General features: G+C 46.1%; 1 protein-coding gene across 5 annotated transcripts in view; it reads right to left on the bottom strand.

The window, feature by feature from the left end:
* The window catches only part of snx14 (sorting nexin 14), a 233,237-nt gene that overhangs the window by 188,875 nt on the left and 22,153 nt on the right, over nucleotides 1-22,209 (bottom strand). For all 5 annotated transcript variants that reach the window (XM_043696232.2, XM_043696228.2, XM_043696230.2 and 2 more), the window contains exons 4-6: nucleotides 16,432-16,510; nucleotides 14,043-14,086; nucleotides 9,841-9,928 (exon numbers count right to left, since the gene is read on the bottom strand). In XM_043696232.2, coding sequence (XP_043552167.2) covers nucleotides 9,841-9,928; nucleotides 14,043-14,086; nucleotides 16,432-16,510 — 211 coding nt within the window. The remainder of the gene's footprint in view (nucleotides 1-9,840; nucleotides 9,929-14,042; nucleotides 14,087-16,431; nucleotides 16,511-22,209) is intronic.

Raw genomic sequence — 22,209 nt, 5'->3', positions numbered from 1 at the left:
TGACATTCAGAAGAAATTACAGAAAGTGGAGGATTGGGCTGAAAAGGATGTTGCAGAATTATTACGGGAAGCACAGAAGGTGTACGTTCAGAGGGATGTAATAAGGGTGAAACATAAGACGGGATGCTTGTAAGTCCACCGGAATGGGGGAGGGAGGTTATGGGGTGGAAAGAGGAATGTCGAAGAAAAGTTGGAGGGGGAGAGAAGCGAGACGGGGCAGAAGTGAGAGAGGAGGATCTTATGGAATTGAGCGGCCTCCGATGGCCGGATGTTACCATTGCGGGAAACTGGGACACTTCAAAAGGGATTGTCCCGAGTTTAAAAGGGAAAGAGAAGGGATGTCTGAAATGGAGCGTGAACAAATGGATTAGGGAAGTCAGGGGAGGATCGGAACACGGGCCTACCAAGAACCCCTGGTAAATTTACGGGTGGGCCCATTTAGACAAGATGTTACCTTCTTAGTTGACACAGGCGCCGGCAGGTCCCCAATTCCCCTCCATCCTAGGGGGGTTGGCTTCCAAGCTAAAACATTAAACATTTCAGGAGTTAAGGGTGGGGTTTTTAGTGCGAAAATATTCGAACCACAACCCTTGCGGCTGGAGGAGAAGGAGCTCCAGGTGGAACTCCTTCACCTCCCCCATCTTCCCTATGGGTTGTTGGGACGGGATTTGATAGTCCGTTTCGGATTACGAATAGAAGTGGGAGAAGAGGAAGAATTAGCCATTACCATGTCATACCTTAGTGAGTCCCGATTGACAGAGATAGACCCTAGGGTTTGGGTCGCCAAAGGGAACCGGGGGGACTCGCAATTCGACCTGTGGAGGTAAAATTAAAGCCCCAGAGCCCCGACGTCAGAGTGCGCCAATACCCCATCTCTTGGGAAGGGAGGCAGGGCCTAAAGACAGTTATGGAAGACCTAATAAAAGATGGATTGGTAGAGCCCTGTATGTCACGATACAATTCCCCCATCCTGCCGGTCCGGAGCTACCGAATGGTCCAAGACCTAAGGGAAGTAAATAAAATTGTCCAAGTACGGCACCCTGTGGTACCGAACCCATACACTATTCTGGGGCGAATACCCCCGGACCACGGCTGGTTTAGTGTTAGAGACTTAAAGGATGCCTTCTGGGCGTGTCCCCTGGACAAGGACAGTAGGGATCTTTTTGCTTTTGAATGGGAGGATCCTGATACTGGCAGAAAACAGCAGTACAGGTGGACCGTGCTCCCCCAAGGATTCACTGAGTCCCCGACTCTGTTCGGGCAGATTCTGGAACAATTATTGGAGGGACTAACCTTGTCCCCGGCCCTTAAGCTTATACAATACGTGGACGATCTCCTTTTATCCGGACCCGCGGAGGAGGACGTCCTACTTGGGACTAATGCCCTGTTAAATTACCTAGCTGAGAAGGGGTTAAGAGTGAGTCAGAAGAAGCTCCAATATGTCGAGAAAGAGGTTAAGTACCTGGGACACTTGATAAGCCAGGGACAGAAACGAATAAGTCCAGAAAGAGTGCCGGCAATAATCGAACTAGGCCTCCCAACGACCAAGAGGGAGTTGCGGAAGTTCTTGGGACTCTTAGGCTATTGTCAGTTATGGATAGACGACTATGCCCCCCTTACTAAAGACTTGTACCTAAAACTCATTGAGGAGGCACCCAACAGAATAAAATGGGAGGAGGAGGAGGAGAAAAAGTTAATTGGAATTCTAAAAGAAAAATTGATGACCGCACCTGTTTTAAGCTTGCCGGATTTTAGTAAGACATTTCGTCTCTTTGTGAACTCCAGAAAGGGAACCACTCTTGGAGTATTGACCCAGGATTGGGGGGAAAAAAGGAAGCCCGTGGCTTTCCTGTCAAAAATTCTGGATCCAGTCTCCTGAGGGTGGCCGGAGTGTGTCCAAGCGGTGGCAGCCACGGCAAAGCTGGTAGAGGAAAGCAGGAAGTTGACTTTCGGGGCCCCCTTGACAGTCACTACTCCCCACCAGGTTAGAACTATCCTGAATCAGAAGGTTGGGAGGTGGCTGACTGACTCGAGAATTCTGAAATATGAAGCCATTTTGTTAGACCGAGAAGACCTCCGAATAGAAGTCGGGGGCTGCCAGAACCCGGCGGACTTTCTTTGGAAAGGGGAAGGGGAGGAGGAACTGGAACACTGCTGTTCAGACATAATAGAGTACCAGAGTAAGGTGAGGGAGGATCTGAAGGATACCCCCTTACATGCAGGAAGGCGGTGGTACATTGACGGGTCCTCTCGAGTGATAGATGGGAAGAGACACAACGGTTATGCAGTCATTAGTGAGACTGGTTGGGAATTAGTGGAAAGTGGACAGCTACCGAATGCCTGGTCCGCACAAACGTGCGAATTGTATGCCTTGCACCGGGCTCTGAGGAATTTAAAGGGAATAGCCGGGACAATCTACACTGACTCTAAGTATGCCTTTGGGGTAGTACACACCTTTGGGAAGATCTGGAAGGAAAGGGGAATGATAAATAGTAGAGGAAAGGAGTTGGTCCACGAGGAACTAGTAGCCATGATCTTGGAGGATTTATTGCTGCCACAAGAGATTGCTGTAGTACATGTGAAAGGGCACCAGAAAGACGATAAAATAGAGACCCTGGGGAATCAATTGGCAGATGAACAGGCAAAATTGGCCGGGATGGGGAAGGAAGTAATAAGCTGCCTGGTAAGGATTCCCCAGATATCCGAAATTACCGAAGTGCCCATGTTTACTGACAAAGAAGAAACTCTTCTTGCGTCTCTGGGGGGTACAAAGGATAGGGAAGCGAAGTGGACCTTACCCGATGGCCGCCAGCTACTAAATCGACCGTTGACGCGGGACATTATTGCCCGTCTACACCAAGGGGGTCACTGGGGTGCCCAGGCACTGTGTGATGCCTTCCTGCGCCGATATGCTCACCCTGGTCTGTACACGGTAGCCAAGCAGGTCACAGGAGATTGCATAACATGTCGAAAGATTAACAAAAGGGGGCTGCGGCAGCATGCAAGACAAGGGGGTAGGAGTCCGGCCTATAGGCCGTTTGAGTATGTCCAGGTAGATTACACTGAGCTCCCCCCCATAGGTCGCCTGAAGTATCTATTAGTAATAGTAGATCACCTGACAGGATGGGTGGAAGCTTTCCCCACTGCCACGGCAACGGCAACTCAGGTTAGCAAAATTCTATTCGAACAAATCATCCCACGATTTGGGCTACCCCGCGCTATTGACTCTGACCAGGGGAGCCACTTCACCTCGACCGTCCTCCAGAATGTAGTGCAAGCAATGGGGATTGACTGGGATTTGCACACCCCCTGGCATCCGCCCTCCTCGGGCAAGGTCGAAAGAATGAACCAGACCATCAAAAAGCAGCTAACCAAACTCACTAGTGAAATCGGCCTGCCTTGGACCAAATGCCTACCCCTTGCCCTATTGCAAATTCGCACCCAGCCAAGGCGGGATTTGGGCGTCTCCCCTTTCGAAATGCTGTTTGGCCTCCCGTTCCATGGGCCGAAGGGGGAACCTCCTGTATTCGAGTCTTGGGATATGTTCGTGCAAAAATATGTGGTGGCTCTGGGGTCTGCTCTATCTCGTTTACGCCAACAGGGACTTTTGGCACAGACGCCGCCCCTCGAGTTTGCGGTGCACACCGTCAAGCCGGGCCAGTGGGTCCTGATTAAAAGCTGGAAGCAACGTACCCTCGAACCAACTTGGGACAGTCCCTTCCTGGTACTTTTGACTACCGAAAAGGGCTGGACACACTACACTCGAGTCAAGGGACCAGTGCCACAACCGACGGAGGACGAACGAACCTCTCTGACAAAGGCATCTATGGAACAGAGACCCTGAGAACAAACTAATCGGACTTTGGCGAGTCTAAAGGAACTGTGCCCTCTGGCTACAGGTGTCGCGACAAAATGCGGTCAATCGTATTGTTAACTTGCTATGCCATTATCCTTGGCTGGGTCATAGTGTGCGTGTTACCCAATTTGGCCTCCGGAAAAAACAAGCAGAGGACCGTCAGTGGTTCTCCATCTCCGTGCTTGCCAACAAGCCAACACAGACATTTAGCTTAGACCTATGTGGGTTGGTGCCCTGTAGGACTAAAGGTGAACTGTATCAAACTAAGCGGAACCTAGAGAGAGAAAGGGGATTCCAGGGTCAGATGTTAGTATTACAATTGCATGGTAGGGAAGGCATAAATAGGCCTCCAGCCCCCGGGGTCCAGGCTATGGTGTCAGTTGTCCGTGATCCCATCACCCCTGGACAGGATTGTGGGCAGAATCAGTGCAATCCGCTCTATCTGACCATAAAGAACTTGGGAAACAACGGGGCGAGCCTTAATGGAACAATACTGGGTATTAGGGTTGGGGGCCAGGCAGGACAGGAGGGGTTGCAGCTGTGCTGCACGTATATCACGGTCATTGAAGCTGAGTCTGGGGGCTCATCGGCCACCGATGAGCAGGAAAAGATTAGAATAATTGAGGTGACCGATTTGGAAAAGACCTTTGAAATAGAAGGGATACGGGGAGGCGAATGCCTGGATGGAATGGGTCAAATATACTGTGAGGAGCATGAAAAAGAGTGATTGCTACGCATGCACGAGTGCCCGCCCTAACCCTCAGGTGGTCCCATTCCCGCTGGGATGGGAGAAACACCCACGAGCCTTGGACTGCATGATAAGACTGTACCAGGACCGAGAGGCCTGGAACGACTCCACTTGTCGACCCTTGAGTTTGAAGTTTCCCCCCGTCAGGTTTGAGGGGGCGCCCCGCCCACCATCATTCTCAGGGGTAACGGGTACGCACCAGGCCTGCGACTCTCGGACGGGACTACAGTGGGACAACGATGTGGGAACATTTGACAAGTGCAGCGGATCAATTCGGCTGGTCAATGAAACTACCGGGGGCGGGAATTACTCCCACATTCATGTGCCTAGGGCAGACCTCTGGTGGTACTGTGGTGGGAGGGTTCTGCGACCGACCCTGCCCCAAAAATGGACGGGCACTTGTGCAATCGTTCAATTGGCCATCCCATTCACCCTGGCATTCGAAAAACAAGAGCAACCCCGTTCCAGTGGAAAAACAGAGAGCTTTGGAGACCTCTTTCGATGATAACATATATTTAGATGCCATAGGGGTCCCCAGGGGTGTTCCTGACAAATACAAGGCTAGGAACCAGATAGCGGCGGGTTTTGAGTCGTCACTGTTCTGGTGGGTGACCATCAATAAGAACGTGGATTGGATTAATTATATTTACTACAATCAGCAGAGGTTCATTAATTATACCCGGGATGCAGTGAAAGGAATAGCAGAACAACTGGACGCCACCAGTAGGATGGCGTGGGAAAATAGGTTGGCCTTAGACATGATGTTGGCAGAGAAGGGGGGTGTTTGTGTCATGATAGGCACTCAGTGCTGCACTTTCATCCCCAACAACACAGCCCCTGATGGGTCCATCACCCGCGCCCTGGATGGACTCACCACATTGGCGGACGAACTGGCCGAAAACTCGGGCATCGACTCTGGCCTCATGGACTGGTTGGAAGCTTGGTTCGGTAAATGGACGGGGGTGGTCGTTCCCTTTCTTGTCTCATGTATAGTGGTGGCAGGGGTACTCACTGCCCTTGGGTGTTGCGTTATTCCCTGCGTCCGGGGATTAACTCAACGACTGATCGAAACCGCCCTTACTAAGAGGGATGTTCCCTATGGGCAGGTTGAACGAATGAATCTCGAGATGGAACAACGTGAATCCCTCTTGAGCGGGGGTAGTATTAGAGACGGGCAGTTTGCTGAACAAACTCGGGAGTTATTAAACGCCCTGAAGAAACTTACGGTTTAAAAATTACAGGCCGTAAGAAAAGACACGGGGGATTTGTAGGGGGTAGTGTAATTTTTAAACGGTTAGCTGCATTTTAGTCTTTTCTACCTTATAGTAAACACAAGCAGACACTCGAAACTGTTGCCGGACCTCCCCCATGTTTTTATGAATGAAACAATTGTAACAGCTTTCCTCGATAGTTGAGAGACCGCCCTTAACCACAGTTGTACAACATCATCCATATAAGGAAAGAACGGGGAGCTCGAACACTGATTGGCCAAGTGAATAACAAAATAATCGCAGGCACCAGAACCCAAATAAGGAAAACGGTGGGGAACCCTAGCATTCATTGGTCAAGACAGCAGTAGGAGACCCAGCCCACATATACGTGTATATAATGCGTGGAGATTACTATGCTTGTGTGTGTACCTACGGGAACAACACCCGACTTTGCAAAGTTGAATGAAAAAGTCTTGGACAGACTCCTCCGTGTCTTTGTTCCTGGGAAGGGAAATAAAAGTGCCGGAGATGGGGCCGGACAGCCGCTTATCTCGCACAAAACAATTTACAAGAATGGCTCCAAGAATGAGAAATTTCAGTTATGAGAATAAATTGAGTAAGTGGGACTGCTCTCCTTATAGAGAAGGTGGCTGAGGGGAGATTTGAAAGGGACTTTCAAAATCACAAGTGGGCTGACAGAGAGATGTTGTTCACAATCAAAAGAATAAACAATGAGGAGCACAGATTTAAAGTGAATTTCATATGAAGCAACAATGGTCTATAGCACCCTGGCTTTTTCTTAGCTCATTTTTGAAATGTTCCACAGAGACAGGAAAAAAACATTAATATAGAGATATATTGAAAACAAACAAAATGCTAAAAAAGGACATTAAGGTGAAATGTTAAGAATTTTCGATTTGCAGATGCAGTCTGATCTATTGCGTGTTTCCAGCACTTTTTTTAATAATTTATGATTTGCAGTAACTGTGGAATTTTGCTTCTGAATTGCTACACAGCCAGTGGTTTAATGAGACTATTAACAGAGAGGAGGAAAATAACAAAGATTGGAATCTATTGGCACAGTGGAAGCATCATGCAGGTAAAGCCAGCGCTGACAAACGTTGATGAGCCTTAATGGAGGCAATGGGCTTCATGTATAGCAAAACATTTGGCATGGGACAGGTGCCTGCAGGAATAGTCAGGAAAAGTATAATGCAGAAGTGAGACAGAGCATTAATGTAAAAGAAATTCCACAAATCTAGCATCAGAAAGTACAATTAGAGTGAGAAGTGAAGGAATCTGTAGATACAGGTGAGGAGCTTTGACATGGATCTGGGCACTCACAAAGACAAGAGGGTACTAATGTGGAACTAAATGTCTGCGGGTACAGTGAAAGCACATTTATGCAGAAAAAGTGATCTACAGGCACAAGAGGGTACTATTATGGGGAGGGGTCTGCAGGTCACAGATCAACAGCACAGAGATAAGACCTTCAACCTATCACATCAATGTCTGTTAAAAAACAACAACTATTCTAATTCCAAATCCATTGGAAATTATGAAAACAGAGAAGATAAACTGCATTTAAATTGTGTCTTTAACGGAGTAAAACATCTCCAAAATGGTTCTCAAGAACACAACTAAAGAGTTTTGACACTGAGCACATGAAGGAGCAATACAGCAGATAGCCAAACACTTGGGTCAAAGAAAAAGTGGAATATCTTAAAATGAGAACAGAAAAGAAGAGGCACAAGGAAGTTTTTGCAAAGAGTTTGTAGAGCTGAAGGCTTGGCAACTAAAATAATGGTAATCAATCATATAACAACTTAAATTAGAAATTTCTGGAACATGCTGCCTAGAAGGGCAGTAAAAGGCAGAAACCATTACATTTAAGTATTCAGATGTACACTTGTGAGGTCAAGGCATACAAAGCGTGGACTAAGTGCTTAGCATAGAACTATGATTGTTACTTGATTGTTTTGATGAGCTCAAGCCCAATAGGCCGAAGGACCAGTTTTTGTGCTATAGATCGCTTTGACTCTAAGATACCAGATTTGGAGAAGCACAGGTACTTTAAATCTTACTAAAGAAGATCACAGTTTTAGGGAGGGATGAGGCCATAGAGGAACTTTAACTAAAAATAAAAATTTAACAAAGTGGCTTAGGTAAGTGATCACAGGTGAATGAGGCTTGGCACAAGTTAGGACAAGGGCAGAGATCTGGATGACCAAGTGTGCAGAAGGTAGAATGTGGGATGCTGGGCAGGAGAGGATTAAAATAGTCTAAAGGTAGTAAATGCAGATGTGCCAGGGTAATGGAGATGTTGGGCAATGTTGCAGATGTGGAATGGTGCAACTTATGTCAGAACTTCATCTCAGGGTCAAACATGATAGACAATCTGAAACTTGGTTCAGGCTCAGATAACTAATAGGGAAAGGACTGATGATTAAGGAAGAAAGTTTGTGACAGCGACTGAAGGCAATGACTTTGGTCTACACAATAATTCTATACAGTGTACTACAGATGTTTTGTCATTTCTGTGCACATTGACCTGGTTCAGCAGACAAGAGGAGGAAGTCACTTTTTCAATGGCAGATCGAAAGGTCCAAGTCATTAGCTGTAAGACAGTCACAAACAGTCGACTGCCACCCATACAGTCCTCAGCAATTTAGTGACACAAAACTATTTTCAATGCTCTATCCTGCCTATAGCTTCCAGTAATCCTCAGAGTGAAATGAATTAACATAATGAAAATTAGGGCACTGGACGTCTGCTTACTTGGTATGAAAGACCAGCCTTATAGCTTCATACAGAACAAGTTCAAACTGACAGTAAAGGTCAAGCTGGTAAAATGGGTGCAACTAATCATCTGAAGGTCATATCAAAGATTTAACTTCAATTCATCTACAAAGTTTTGCCATTAGCTTTCAGACCAGGGGTTATTATTCCCTTAGGTCCTTTTCCTTGTTTCCCAGAAAGCTTTTCAGACTCCTGCAATATAATTTCTTGAAATAAACCTTTACAAACAAGATTTCTACTGATTTTTCACTTTGCTTGCTTATGGCCTCTTGTCCGAATGCAGCAGAGAAAGAGATGTGGACTGGAGAGGGATTAAGCATAAAGAACTGATTTTCTCGGACTTCACTTTCCTTGATGTGCTGAGGCTCATTGTGACCCAACTGAAGGCATCACAGCACACAGTAGTTCATTCAATCGGCATGGTGGCTCAGTGGTTAGTACTGCTGCCTCACAGCGCCACAGACTGGGTTCAATTCTAGCCTTGGGTGACTGCGTGGAGTTTGCACATTGTCTCCATGTCGCATGGGTTTCCTTCAGGTGCTCCAGTTCCCTCCCACAGTTCAAAGATGTGTAGGTTAGGCGGATTGGCCATGCTAAATTGCCCATAGTGTACAGGAATGTGCAGATTAGGTGAATTAGCCATGTGAAATGTAGGGTTACAGGGTTAGGGCTGGGGGATGAGTCTGGATGGATTGCTCTTCAGAGGCTCGGTGTGGACGCCATGGGCTGAATAGCCTGTTTCACACTGGAGGGGGTTCTATGATTCTATGAAATCAAAATTGAGACAATACTTCTATATTTGGCCGACACAAAAGTTCCATCACAGCTATGCAGACCAACAAAAACATGAACAATATTACATTCAGTGCAGTTTTAGCATGTTAGTCAGTACCTTAGAGCTTAATGTAATTTAGCGATTATACGCAGAGTTCAATACAGTCATAGTTTTAAAACAAAACATACTCTTTGCAATGTGATCCAAGTTCCATATCACACTTCAGCACTTTGTTTCACAAAGCAGTGCAAAAACAAAATCAAATCTTATGCATCCTTTTAGAATGTCCCTTTGGAACATCACATCTACTAATACGGTTTTTATTTAATTTTACTGCAGTGTGTACTTTGGAGAGATCCAACTGTGGCAGTCAATAGAGAAATAGTTTCAAGCCTCATTTACATAGATGTCCATTTGCAGCTTGGTACTAGAGATTTTGATTCTTTCTCACCTTCTGTGCTCGGCGGACTAGAACAGCAGCAAAGAAGTGCAAAGTTACTCTTAGTTCATCAATAAAGGCTTCATCATCAGTCAAGTCCCTGCAAAACCATAAAGAGGGCTCTTAAAACAAAGTTTGAATAAAATTGGAAATTTTAAGCTAAACACTGGGATCCACAGACATTCAAATCAATGGATGTCATTGTAATTTTGAAGTAAAAATTGGATTTACATTCTGTCCCAGTAAATCAACTACACCGTGCACAGCAGCAAACCGCCAAATGGCTGTCATGATTCACTGTGCATAGACAAACTGATAGCTGCACTCTTGGTTCCTTCATGAGCAAGCTTTCCATCCATGGTTAGGTCAATTACTAAGAAACAAAAAGTAACTGTTTCCTACAGTGCATTCCCCTTTGCTTTACAGACTCAGCAAAGATGTGTCTGGATCATTGTTAGGCATTTTACCCTAAACTCCTGCAGATCTCTGGTGCAACCAACAGTTACAGTAGAATTCTCACAGCCAATGGTTTGCACATTCATTGATTCAGCCACTACTTTCAAAGTCCTGAACCACTGTTCCCATCGCTGAATTATCACCTATGCAATCTTTCACCAAATATCCATGCTCACAAACATTTTTTTAAAATCTGCATTGCCGATAAACTGACTAGAAGAATCCATAAAGTAAAATCACGATATAAATTATGAAACATAATCCATGATGTGTTAAATAGTAAAATTATAAAGTACGTCAGGGCAATAATGAATCTATCTTGAGGACAATACAAGCACCAGTCGCAGCTCCTCGGATACTGAAGCAATCCATGTTCAAATAAAACAAAATCTGGACAATACCCAGGCTTGGGCTGAAAATCTGCAAGGAACATAGAAAATATAACATCGAAAAGTACAGCACAGACCAGGCCCTTTGGCCCACGATGTTGTGCCAAGGTTTAATCCTAATGTAAAATATAATAACTTAACCTATCCACCCCTCAACTCACTGCTATCCATGTGTATGCCCAGCAGTCACTTAAATGTCCCCAATGACTCTGCTTCCACTGCCACATCTGGCAACGCATTCCATGCATTCACAACTCTCTGCATAAAGAACCAACCTCTGGTGTCTCCTTTATACGTTCCTCTTAATATCTTCAAACTATGACTCCTCATACCAGTCAATCCTGCCCTGGGGAAAAAGTCTCTGGCTATTAACTATCTATTCCACTCATTATTTTGTACACCTCGATCAGGTCTCCTCTCTTCCTCCTTCTCTCCAGAGAGAAAAGTCCGAGTTTATTCAATCTTTCTTCATAAGGCAAGCCCTCCAGTTCAGGCAGTATCCTGGTAAACCTTCTTTGCACTCTCTCCAAAGCCTCTGTATCTTTCAGAAAGTAGGGCGGCCAGAACTGGACACACTATTCCAAGTGTGGTCTCACCAGGGACTTGTAGAGCTGTAGCAAAGCTTCACAGCTCTTAAACTCAATCCCCCTATTAATGAAAGCCAAAACACCACATATGCTTACTTAACAACCCTATCCACTTGGGTGGCAACTTTGAGGGATCTATGTACTTGCACACCCAGTTCCCTCTGTTCCTCCACACTGCCAAGAATCCTGTCTTTAATCCAATATTCAGCATTCGAGTTCGACCTTCCAAAATGTATCACTTCGCATTTATCCAGGTTGAACTCCATCAGCCATTTCTCAGCCCAGCTCTGCATCCTGTTTATGTCGCATTGCAGCCTGCAGTAGCCCTCTATACTATCGATGACACCCACAACCTTTGTATCATCTGCAAATTTATTAACCCACCCCTCAACCTCCTCCTCCATTTATAAAAGCTACAAAGAGCAGAGGCCCAAGAACAGAGCGCTGCGGGACCCCACTCAACACTGACCTCCAGGCAAAATACTTTCCATCCACAACCACTCTCTGCCTTCTGTCAGCCAGCCAATTCTGAATCCAGATAGCCAAATCTCCCTTTAACGCCATACTTCCTGACTTTATGAGCAAGCCTACCATGGGGAACCTTAACAAATGCCTTCCTGAAGTCCACATACACCACATCCACTGCTCGACCGTCGTCGACCTGTCTTGATACCTCCTCAAAGAACTCAATAAGATTTGTGAGGCATGACCTGCCCCTCACAAAGCCATGCTGACTGCCTTTAATCACACTATGCTTTGCCAAATAGTCATAAATCCTATCCCTCAGAATTCTTTCCAAAACTTTGCTGACCACAGACATAAGACTGACATTTGGACAACACAAATGCTTGGCTATGACCAACTCCAGTCATAACCATTGCCCATAGCATTAAACGGTAGTCTGAATCTCCCACTATTAATATCCTGGGAGTTACCACTGACAAGAAACTCAACTGGACTCACTATGTAAACACAGTGGCTACAAGAGCAGTTCAGAGGCTAGGAATACTGCAATAAGTAATTCCTGACTCTCCAAAAGACTGTCCACCACCTACAAGGCACAAGTCAGGAATGTGATGGAATACTCCTCAGTTGGCGGAATAAGTGCAGCTGCAACAACACTCAAGAAGCTTGACAACATCCAGGAAAGATCAACTTACTTGATTGGCACCATATCCACTCGTCCCTCCAACATCAATGGTCAGTAGCAGCAACATATACTATCTACAATACGCAGTGCAAAAATTCACCAAGGATTATCAGACAGTAAGTTCCAAACCTACAACCACTTCCACCTCCAAGGACAAGGACAGCAGAAACACCACCACCTGCAATTTCCCCTCCCAGTTACTCACCAGGCTAACATGGAAATACCTCATTGTTCTTTGACTGTCATTGGGTCAAAATCCTGGAATTTCCTCCCTACTGCCATTGTGGGTCTACCTATAGCACATCGTCTACAGCAGTTCAAGAAGGCACCTAACCACCACCATTGTACAAAATGCGGAGGAATGGGATTGTGGGAGATGTAGCAGTTTGGATCAGTAATTGGCTTCCTGAAAGAAGACAGAGTGTGGTGGTTGATGGAAAGTGTTCATCCTGGAGTCCAGTTACTAGTGGTGTACTGCAAGGGTTGATGGGGGTCCACTGCTGTTTGTCATTTTTATAAACGACCTGGATGAAGGCGTAGAAAGGTGGGTTAGTAAATTTGCAGACGACACTATGGTCGGTGGATTTGTGGATAGTGACAAAGGATGTTGTAGGTTACAGAGACATAGATAAGCCGCAGAGCTGGGATGAGAGGTGGCAAATGGATTTTAATGCAGACAAGTGTGAGGTGATTCACTTTGGTCAGAGTAACCGGAATGCAAAGTACTGGGCTAATGGTAAGATTCTTGGTAGTGTAGGTGAGCAGAGAGATCTCGGTGTCCATGTACACAGATCCTTGAAAGTTGCCACCCAGGTTGACAGGGTTGTAAAGAAGGCATAAAGTGTTTTAGCTTTTATTATTAGAGGGATCAAGTTCCAGAACCATGAGGTTATGCTGCAGCTGTACAAAACTCTGGTGCGGCCGCACTTGGAGTATTGTGTACAGTTCTGGTCACTGCATTATAAGAAGGATGTGTAAGCTTTGGAAAGGGTGCAGAGGAGATTTACTAGGATATTGCCTGGTATGGAGGGAAGGTCTTATGAAGAAAGGCTGAGGGACTTGAGGCTGTTTTCGTTGGAGATAAGAAGGTTGAGAGGTGACTTAATAGAGACATAGAAGATAATCAGAGGGTTACATAGGGTGGACAGGGAGAGCCTTTTTCCAAGTATGGTGACGGCGAGCACAAGGGGCATAGCTTTACATTGAGGGGGATAGATAAGGACAGATGTCAGAGGTAGTTTCTTTACTCAGACAGTAGTAAGGGTATGGAATGCTTTGCCTGCAACGGTAATAGATTTAAGTACATTTAAGTTGTCATTGAACGAGCATATGGACATACATGGAATAGTGTAGGTTAGATGGGCTTCAGATTGGTATGACATTGAGGGCTGAAGGGCCTGTACTGTGCAGTATTGTTCAATGTCCGATGTTCTCATAGGCAATTAATGGGGGTGGGCATTTAATGTTGGCCAGTCAGTGATACCACGGATGAATAAAAAAAAGCTTTGAATCAATAAGTAGCACATTTAAATTTACATAATATGCTTCAGGAGCAGAAAACATTTTTATCAAAATTAATGCCTTTAAAATATTTTATTTCATAAAATTCCAATCAAATGAATTATATCCTACCTGTACCAAGGGTGCACAAAGTTTTCAATCACCAGCTCCAGTATCTACAGAAGGCAAAATTTTACATTTAATACAAAACATGATTTTGCTCAAGCATATTTAGAATTGCTTGACATACGTGCACATATTTCACACAGAAACCCTTTTTCAAGGAAATATTAAGGAAGAAGGGATGAAGTCAGAGTCAACAGGAATAAGTCAAAATCAGGATCAATACAGTAAAGCAACATAAGTGAAATAGGGCAAGGGAAGTACAGATAGAGTAAGGCAAGTTAACAGTATTCTTACATGAGCTATTTTTTAGGAAAAGAATGTTATTCAGGGGCTTAAAAGAAGTTACAGCAGCAGAGCTCACACCATCATATGCTCCCCCTGTGGTGCATGGAAAATCACAGGAACTTCAGATGTCCCTGGTGAATACATGTGCAGGATGTCCAGTTGAACCACATTTCGGAGCTGCAGCTACAGGTGAATTCACTGCAGAACATTCATGATGCTTAACAAGTCATGGATAACACATTCAGTGAGGTGGTCAGGCCTTAGGTGCAGACTGAACAGGTAGAAAGGGCATAGGTGAGCATCAGGCAGATTAGTGGAAGGCAGTTAGAGCAGGAGCCCCTGTGGCCATCCCGCTTTCAAACAAATTTTTGATACTGCTCGGGGAGATAACTGTACAGGGGAAAGCAATAACAGCCAACTATGTGGCATCTGCTGCAAAAGAGGGGAAGAAAAACCTATACTGAGGGCAAGAGTGGTATGGAATTCAATTGTAAGGGACCAGATTTTGGTGATTGCAAAAGAGACTCCAGAATGATATACTGTTTTCCCAGTATCAAAGTCAGCAATATCACTGAACAGCTGCAGGGCGTTCTGAAGGAGGAAAGAGACAAAGGGATATATAGGAAAAGTGATTAACTGTTTAAGAAAGGTGGTAAGGACAAGCCAGGGAACTACAGACCAGTGAGCCTGATGCTGGTGATGGGCAAGCTGTTGGAGGGAATCCTGAGGGACAGGATGTACATGTATTTGGAAAGGCAAGGACTGATTAGGGATAGTCAACATGGCTTTGTGCGTGGGAAATCATGTCTCACAAACTTGATTGAGTTTTTTGAAGAAGTAACAAAGAGGATTGATGAGGGCAGAGCAGTGGATGCGTCCTATCTGGATTTTAGTCAGACGTTCAACAAGGTTCCTCATGATAGACTGGTTAGCAAGGTTAGATTTCATGGAATACAGGGAAGAACTAGACATTTGGATACAGAACTGGCTCAACGGTAGAAGACAGAAGGTGCTGGTGGAGGGTTGTTTTTCAGACTGGAGGCCTGTGACCAGTGGAGTGTGACAAGGATTGGTGCTGGGTCCACTACTTTTCATCATTAATATAAAATGATTTGGATGTGAGCATAAGAGGTATAGTTAGTAAGCTTGCAGATTACACCAAAATTGGAGGTGTAGTGGATAGCGAAAAAGGTTATCTCAGATTATAAAGGATCTTGATCAGATGAACCAATGGGCTGAGAAGTGGCAGATGGAGTTTAATTCAGATAAATGTGGGGTGCTGCATTTTGGGAAAGCAAATCTTAGCAGGATTTATACACTTAATGATAAGTGTTGCTAAACAAAGAGACTTTGGAGTGCAGGTTCATAGCTCCTTAGAAGTAGAGTTGCAGGTAGAGAGGTTAGTGAAGACGACGTTTGGTATGCTTCCCTTTATTGGCCAGAGTACTGAATATAGGCGTTGGAAGGTCATGTTGCAGCTGTAGAGAACGCTGGTTAGGCCACTTTTGGAATATTGCATTCAATTCTGATCTCCTTCCTATCAGAAGGATGTTGTGAAACATGAAAGGGTTGAGAAAAAATTTACAAGGATGTTGCCAGGGTCGGAGGATTTGAGCTATAGGAATAGGCTGGGGCTGTTTTCCTGGTGCGTCAGAGGCTGAGGGGTGACCTTTTAGTTATTTATAAAAACATAAGGGGCATGGATTAGGGAAAGAGAGAGTCTTTGTCCTGGGGTGGGGGAGTCCAGAAAGAGGGGGCATGGGTTTAGGGTGAGAGGGGAAAGATGTACACAAGAACTAAGGGGCAACGTTTTCATGCAGAGGGTGGTGAGTGTATGGAATGAGCTGCCACAGGAAGTGGTGGAGGCTGGTACAAATGCAACATTTAAAAGGCATCTGGATGAGTTCATGAATAGGAAGGATTTAGAGGGATACAGGCCAAGTGCAGGCAAATGGAATGAGATTAGGCTGGAACAACTGGTCGGCATGGATGAGTTGGACCGAAGGGTATGTTTCCATGTTGTAACATCTCTATGACTCTAATTAGTCCAAATAAATTCGAATAAACATAAAACATGCAATTTGTGTGTGAAGAATGAAGGAGAACTTACTTCAGACAGAGAAGCATCCACCTTTGAACTAATTGTCAAACCCAGCCACGGCTGGTAGTTTTCCAACAGCAGTGTGGCCCTAACAACAGATAACACATGTTATGAAGCAGCATATTACCCAGAAACAACCTTTGTAGCTTTTTTATTTGAAGGAAGATGCAAGTGGGAATAATGAAAGAAAAATACATTCACTGCAAACTCCACTAAAAACTATGTTTTGGCGCATGGAAAACCAAACACGTACCCACCATACAAAAAACAATTTTTCTGCTTAAACTTAAATGTGCTCCCTTCGTTCACATACGACAGTGAAATCATTCACTGCACAAAAATTCTAAAAACAATCCATCTGAGAAGGACAAACAAGGCCAGAAGGTAGACGATAAATGGTAAGACACACTTAACATAGTATCATTTCTCAATACCTATATCAAATATTAAGTGAATCAGATCATCCAATTAGGGCCAATGTAAAAGCAGTAGTCATGTTTTGTTGAACCTTTATAATGATTTAATGTCATTCTAGCACTGCACTACAAATTTAAATACTCTACATTATCTACTTTCTGTCTATACAGAAGTAGTAAATCAAAATAAATTGTCCAGTTCACTGACCTTCCTGTTCCCCACTTTGTTGCTATGACTGAGAGCTCAGGAGAGGGTCAGTGATCTGGATAAGTTACTTCAAAATGGTGGCAAGGGGCTCACCTGCATCGGGTTAACTGCTGCAAATCAATTCAAGAATCAGAAATACCGATGCTCAAGCGTACATATTGGTCCCATTAAAACAGAACTTAAACTATAGGACCTACTGACCTAAACCTTATACAGGAATAGAGGGATTTTGGATTACATGCCCACAGATCATTGAAGATAGCACAAAAGGTAAATAAAATAGTTGAGGAAGAATATGGGAGAACTAATTATTTCTTAATTCATGGGATGTGTGCTTTGCTGACTGGGCCTCAGCATTTATTGCTCATCCATAACTACCCTTGAGCTGAGGCTGGTCAATTCTTTCTTCCTTTCATTGTCAAGGCAAATTACCTAAGGGTATTGAGGAAATGGTTGAAGTCCAGAGCATTAACTGAAAATTAGAATGAACACATAGCCAAGATGAGACAGAAACTGGAAACACAAGAGTGACACCCTTTCCATTACTGGTAACAATCTTGTCATCAGGTCTGAGATGCTATCAGTATTGCTGTACATGGCACAGATTGGGCCTACAGCCTTTTTATCTGGATTGTCAAAGATGTTATTATGTCTGCAGGGACACCATGAGCAAAACGAGAGAGAGAGGGGTTGAATATGCTCCCAGCTTTGTATTTATTCTGACAGCCTCCTTTGTGTGCAAGAACAGCACGTTCTGATAACACCAAATGTCACTTCAAATTGAAGTTCTACCTGTGCCCAATGCTGTAAAGGATGAGTCTGAACACATTGTCACAGAATACTTCAGCTCAGGTCACCATTTCTTCCTCCTCCCTGAGATTTCTTAAGATTTTCTTGAGGCTACGTTTTGATCAACAGGGATTCCATTTTCACCCTATCAGGTGTTATAGTAACAAAACCTTCTGTATATGTATTGATATACTGGGGAGAGGGAAGAGAGATTTAGATTCACAGAAACCAAATTAGAAGAATTCATCATATTAGCCTTTTATGGACCAGGCTAGACCCCCTCAAAACATTTCAAGAAAGTAGCCCAGACTCTAACTTTGCTTGTTGTTTAAGCAGGTGTAATGCGGATATTACAGGAGGGAAGTAGCTGGTCAACCACTTAGTTTTAAACAAAACAGAACTTATTTATAACATTACTGAATGAAAAGAGAACAGGATACCAAATAACGTAACCTATCCGAAAACCCAACAGATCATCCCAACTTAATGCTGTTCCAAATACTTGCAACAGTCCCTACAAACACCCTTTGGCACAAAAGGTAAAATCAAACTCAGTCTTACAAAAGAGATATCCGAGAGTGAGTCAGCATGGACCTGCTCCTTTGGCTGGCTGCCTTTCAGTGAATAGCCAGACTGCCAAAAACCAAATCAAACCAGAGTAAAGCTGAGCTGGGAGAGCTGGCCACTCCCCTTTCACTGCACAAGTGTTCCTTCGAAAAACTTAATAGCATTTTTCCTGAGGCAATATCTGTTAGCTACAATCAAATTGGCCCTAAAACCCATTCAAGCCTAGACTTTTTGAAGTCTATCTTTTACGAACTCTCTGGGAAAAAAAAAAGAGACTGGACAGTGCCATATCATGGAAACTTTTATCCAGAATACTATCTTTGACCACCATCAATAAGTCCATCAGTAATATCTTTGAGGCCCTCCAGCAAAAAGAGCTGGTAGAGCCTGTCAAATATTCTTTGAACAAACTGTTGGCAGAATACCACAGTGCCAGAACTAATAATTATCAAGGTACGGCTGTTGATGAAAAGGGGTCTTTCCATTAGATCCTTCATGTGCACCCAAACTCTGTGTCAACAACACTGCTCTCACCGAGACTGTCACCCACCAATTTTGGAATGTGCCTTTGCAATGATGGACTGGAAAGGGATGCAATGCTTTCACAGAGGTTTCGCAGTAGGTTAAGATCTTCGAGGAGAAAGTGAGGACTGCAGATGCTGGAGATCAGAGCTGATGATGTGTTGCTGGAAAAGCGCAGCAGGTCAGGCAGCATCCAAGGAGGAGAATCGACATTTCGGGCATGAGCCCTTCTTCAGGAATGAGGAAAGTGTGCCCAGCAGGCTAAGATAAAAGGTAGGGAGGAGGGACTTGGGGGAGGGGCGTTGGAAATGCGATTGGTGGAAGGAGGTCAACATGAGGGTGATAGGCCGGAGTGGGGGTGGGGGGTGGAGAGGTCAGGAAGAAGATTGCAGGTTAGGAAGGCAGTGCTGAGTTCGAGGGATTTGACTGAGTCAAGGTGGAGGGAGGGGAAATGGGGAAACTGGAGAAATCTGAGTTCATCCCGTGTGGTTGGAGGGTTCCTAGGCGGAAGATGAGGCGCTCTTCCTCCAACCGTCATGTTGCTATGGTCTGGCGATGGAGGAGTCCAAGGACCTGCATGTCCTTGATGGAGTGGGAGGGGGAGTTGAAGTGTTGAGCCACAGGGTGGTTGGGTTGGTCCGGGTGTCCCAGAGGTGTTCTTTGAAACATTCCGCAAGTAGGCGGCCTGTCTCCCCAATATAGAGGAGGCCACATCGGGTGCAGCAGATGCAATAAATGGTGTGTGTGGAGGTGCAGGTGAATTTGTGGCGGATATGGAAGGATCCCTTGGGGCCTTGGAGGGAAGTAAGGGGGGAGGTGTGGGCGCAAGTTTTGCATTTCTTGCGGTTGCAGGGGAAGGTGCCGGGAGTGGAGGTTGGATTGGTGGGGGGTGTGGACCTGACGAGGGAGTCACGGAGGGGGTGGTCTTTTCGGAACGCTGATAAGGGAGGGGAGGGAAATATATCCCTGGTGGTGGGGTCCGTTTGGAGGTGGTGGAAATGACGACGGATGATACGATGTATATGGAGGTTGGTGGGGTGGTAGGTGAGGACCAGTGGGGTTCTTTCCTGGTGGCGATTGGAGGGGCGGGGCTCAAGGGCAGAGGAGCAGGAAGTGGAGGAGATGCGGTGGAGGGCAACGTCGATCACGTCTGGGGGGAAATTGCGGTCTTTGAAGAAGGCTCACTATCAAACCGGCAGACAAGGGAGGCGCGGCAGTAGTTTGGCGCATCGACCTTTACACCGCTGAGGCTAAACGCCAGCTCGCGGACACCTCCTCCTACTGCCCCCTTGACCATGACCACACCTCCCACCACCAAACCATCATCTCCCAGACGACCCATAACCTCATCACCTCAGGGGATCTCCCATCCACCGCCTCCAACATCATAGTCCCACAACCCCGCACCGCCCGTTTCTACCTCCTGCCCAAAATCCACAAACCTGACTGCCCCGGCCGACCCATTGTCTCAGCCTGCTCCTGCCCCACCGAACTCATCTCTGCATACCTCGACACGGTCCTGTCCCCCTTAGTCCAAGAACTCCCCACCTACGTTCGGGACACCATCCACACCCTCCACGTTGTCCATGATTTTCGTTTCCCCGGTCCCCAACGCCTTATCTTCACCATGGACATCCAGTCCCTGTACACCTCCATCCCCCATCACAAAGGACTCAAAGCTCTCCGCTTTTTCCTTTCCCACCATAACAACCAGTACCCTTCCACTGACACCCTCCTTCGACTGACTAAACTGGTCCTCACCCTGAACAACTTCTCTTTCCAATCCTCCCACTTCCTCCAAACCAAAAGAGTAGCCATGGGCACCTGCATAGGCCCCAGCTATGCCTGCCTCTTCGTAGGATATGTGGAACAGTCCATCTTCCGCAGCTACACTGGCACCACCCCCCACCTTTTCCTCCGCTACATCGATGACTGTATCGGTGCTGCCTCGTGCTCCCACGAGGAGGTTGAACAGTTCATCCACTTTACCAACACCTTCCACCCCGACCTCAAATTCACCTGGACAGTCTCAGACTCCTCCCTCCCCTTCCTAGACCTTCCCATTTCTATCTCGGGCGACAGAATCAACACGGACATTTACTATAAACCGACCGACTCCCACAGCTACCGAGACGACACCTCCTCTCACCCAGCCCCCTGTAAAAACGCCATTCCATATTCCGAATTTCTTCGTCTCTGCCGCATCTGCTCCCAGGAGGACCAGTTCCAATACCGCACAACCCAGATGGCCTCCTTCTTCAAAGACCGCAATTTCCCCCCCAGACGTGATCGACGATGCCCTCCACTTCCCGCTCCTCTGCCCGTGAGCTCCGCCCCTCCAATCGTCACCAGGGCAGAACCCCACTGGTCCTCACCTACCACCCCACCAACTTCCATATACATCGTATTATCCGTCGTCATTTCCGCCACCTCCAAACGGACCCCACCACCAGGGATATATTTCTGCCCCCTCCCCTATTAGCGTTCCGAAAAGACCACCCCCTCTGTGACTCCCTTGTCAGGTCCACACCCCCCCACCAACCCAACCTCCACTCCCGGCACCTTCCCCTGCAACCGCAAGAAATGCAAAACTTGCGCCCACACCTCCCCCCTTACTTCCCTCCAAGGCCCCAAGGGATCCTTCCATATCCGCCACAAATTCATCTGCACCTCCACACACATCATTTATTGCATCCGCTGCACCCGATGTGGCCTCCTCTATACTGGGGAGGCAGGCCACCTACTTGCGGAACGTTTCAGAGAATATCTCTGGGACACCCAGACCAACCAACCCAACCACCCCGTGGCTCAACACTTCAACTCCCCCCTCCCACTCCACCAAGGACATGCAGGTCCTTGGACTCCTCCATCGCCAGACCATAGCAACACGGCGGTTGGAGGAAGAGCGCCTCATCTTCCGCCTAGGAACCCTCCAACCACACGGGATGAACTCAGATTTCTCCAGTTTCCTCATTTCCCCTCCCCCCACCTTGTCTCAGTCAAATCCCTCGAACTCAGCACCGCCTTCCTAACCTGCAATCTTCTTCCTGACCTCTCCGCCCCTACCCCCACTCCGGCCTATCACCCTCACCTTGACCTCCTTCCACCAATCGCATTTCCAATGCCCGTCCCCCAAGTCCCTCCTCCCTACCTTTTATCTTAGCCTGCTGGGCACACTTTCCTCATTCCTGAAGAGCTCATGCCCGAAACGTCGATTCTCCTGCTCCTTGGATGCTGCCTGACCTGCTGTGCTTTTCCAGCAACACATTTTCAGCTCTTTCACAG

Source organism: Chiloscyllium plagiosum, unplaced genomic scaffold (assembly GCF_037043375.1).
Source record: "Chiloscyllium plagiosum isolate Xiang-an unplaced genomic scaffold, Cpla_swu_hap1 HiC_scaffold_10, whole genome shotgun sequence".
NCBI classification, from domain to species: domain Eukaryota; kingdom Metazoa; phylum Chordata; class Chondrichthyes; order Orectolobiformes; family Hemiscylliidae; genus Chiloscyllium; species Chiloscyllium plagiosum.
Note: the sequence above shows the minus strand (reverse complement) of the source record. Positions and strands in the feature narration are given on the sequence as shown.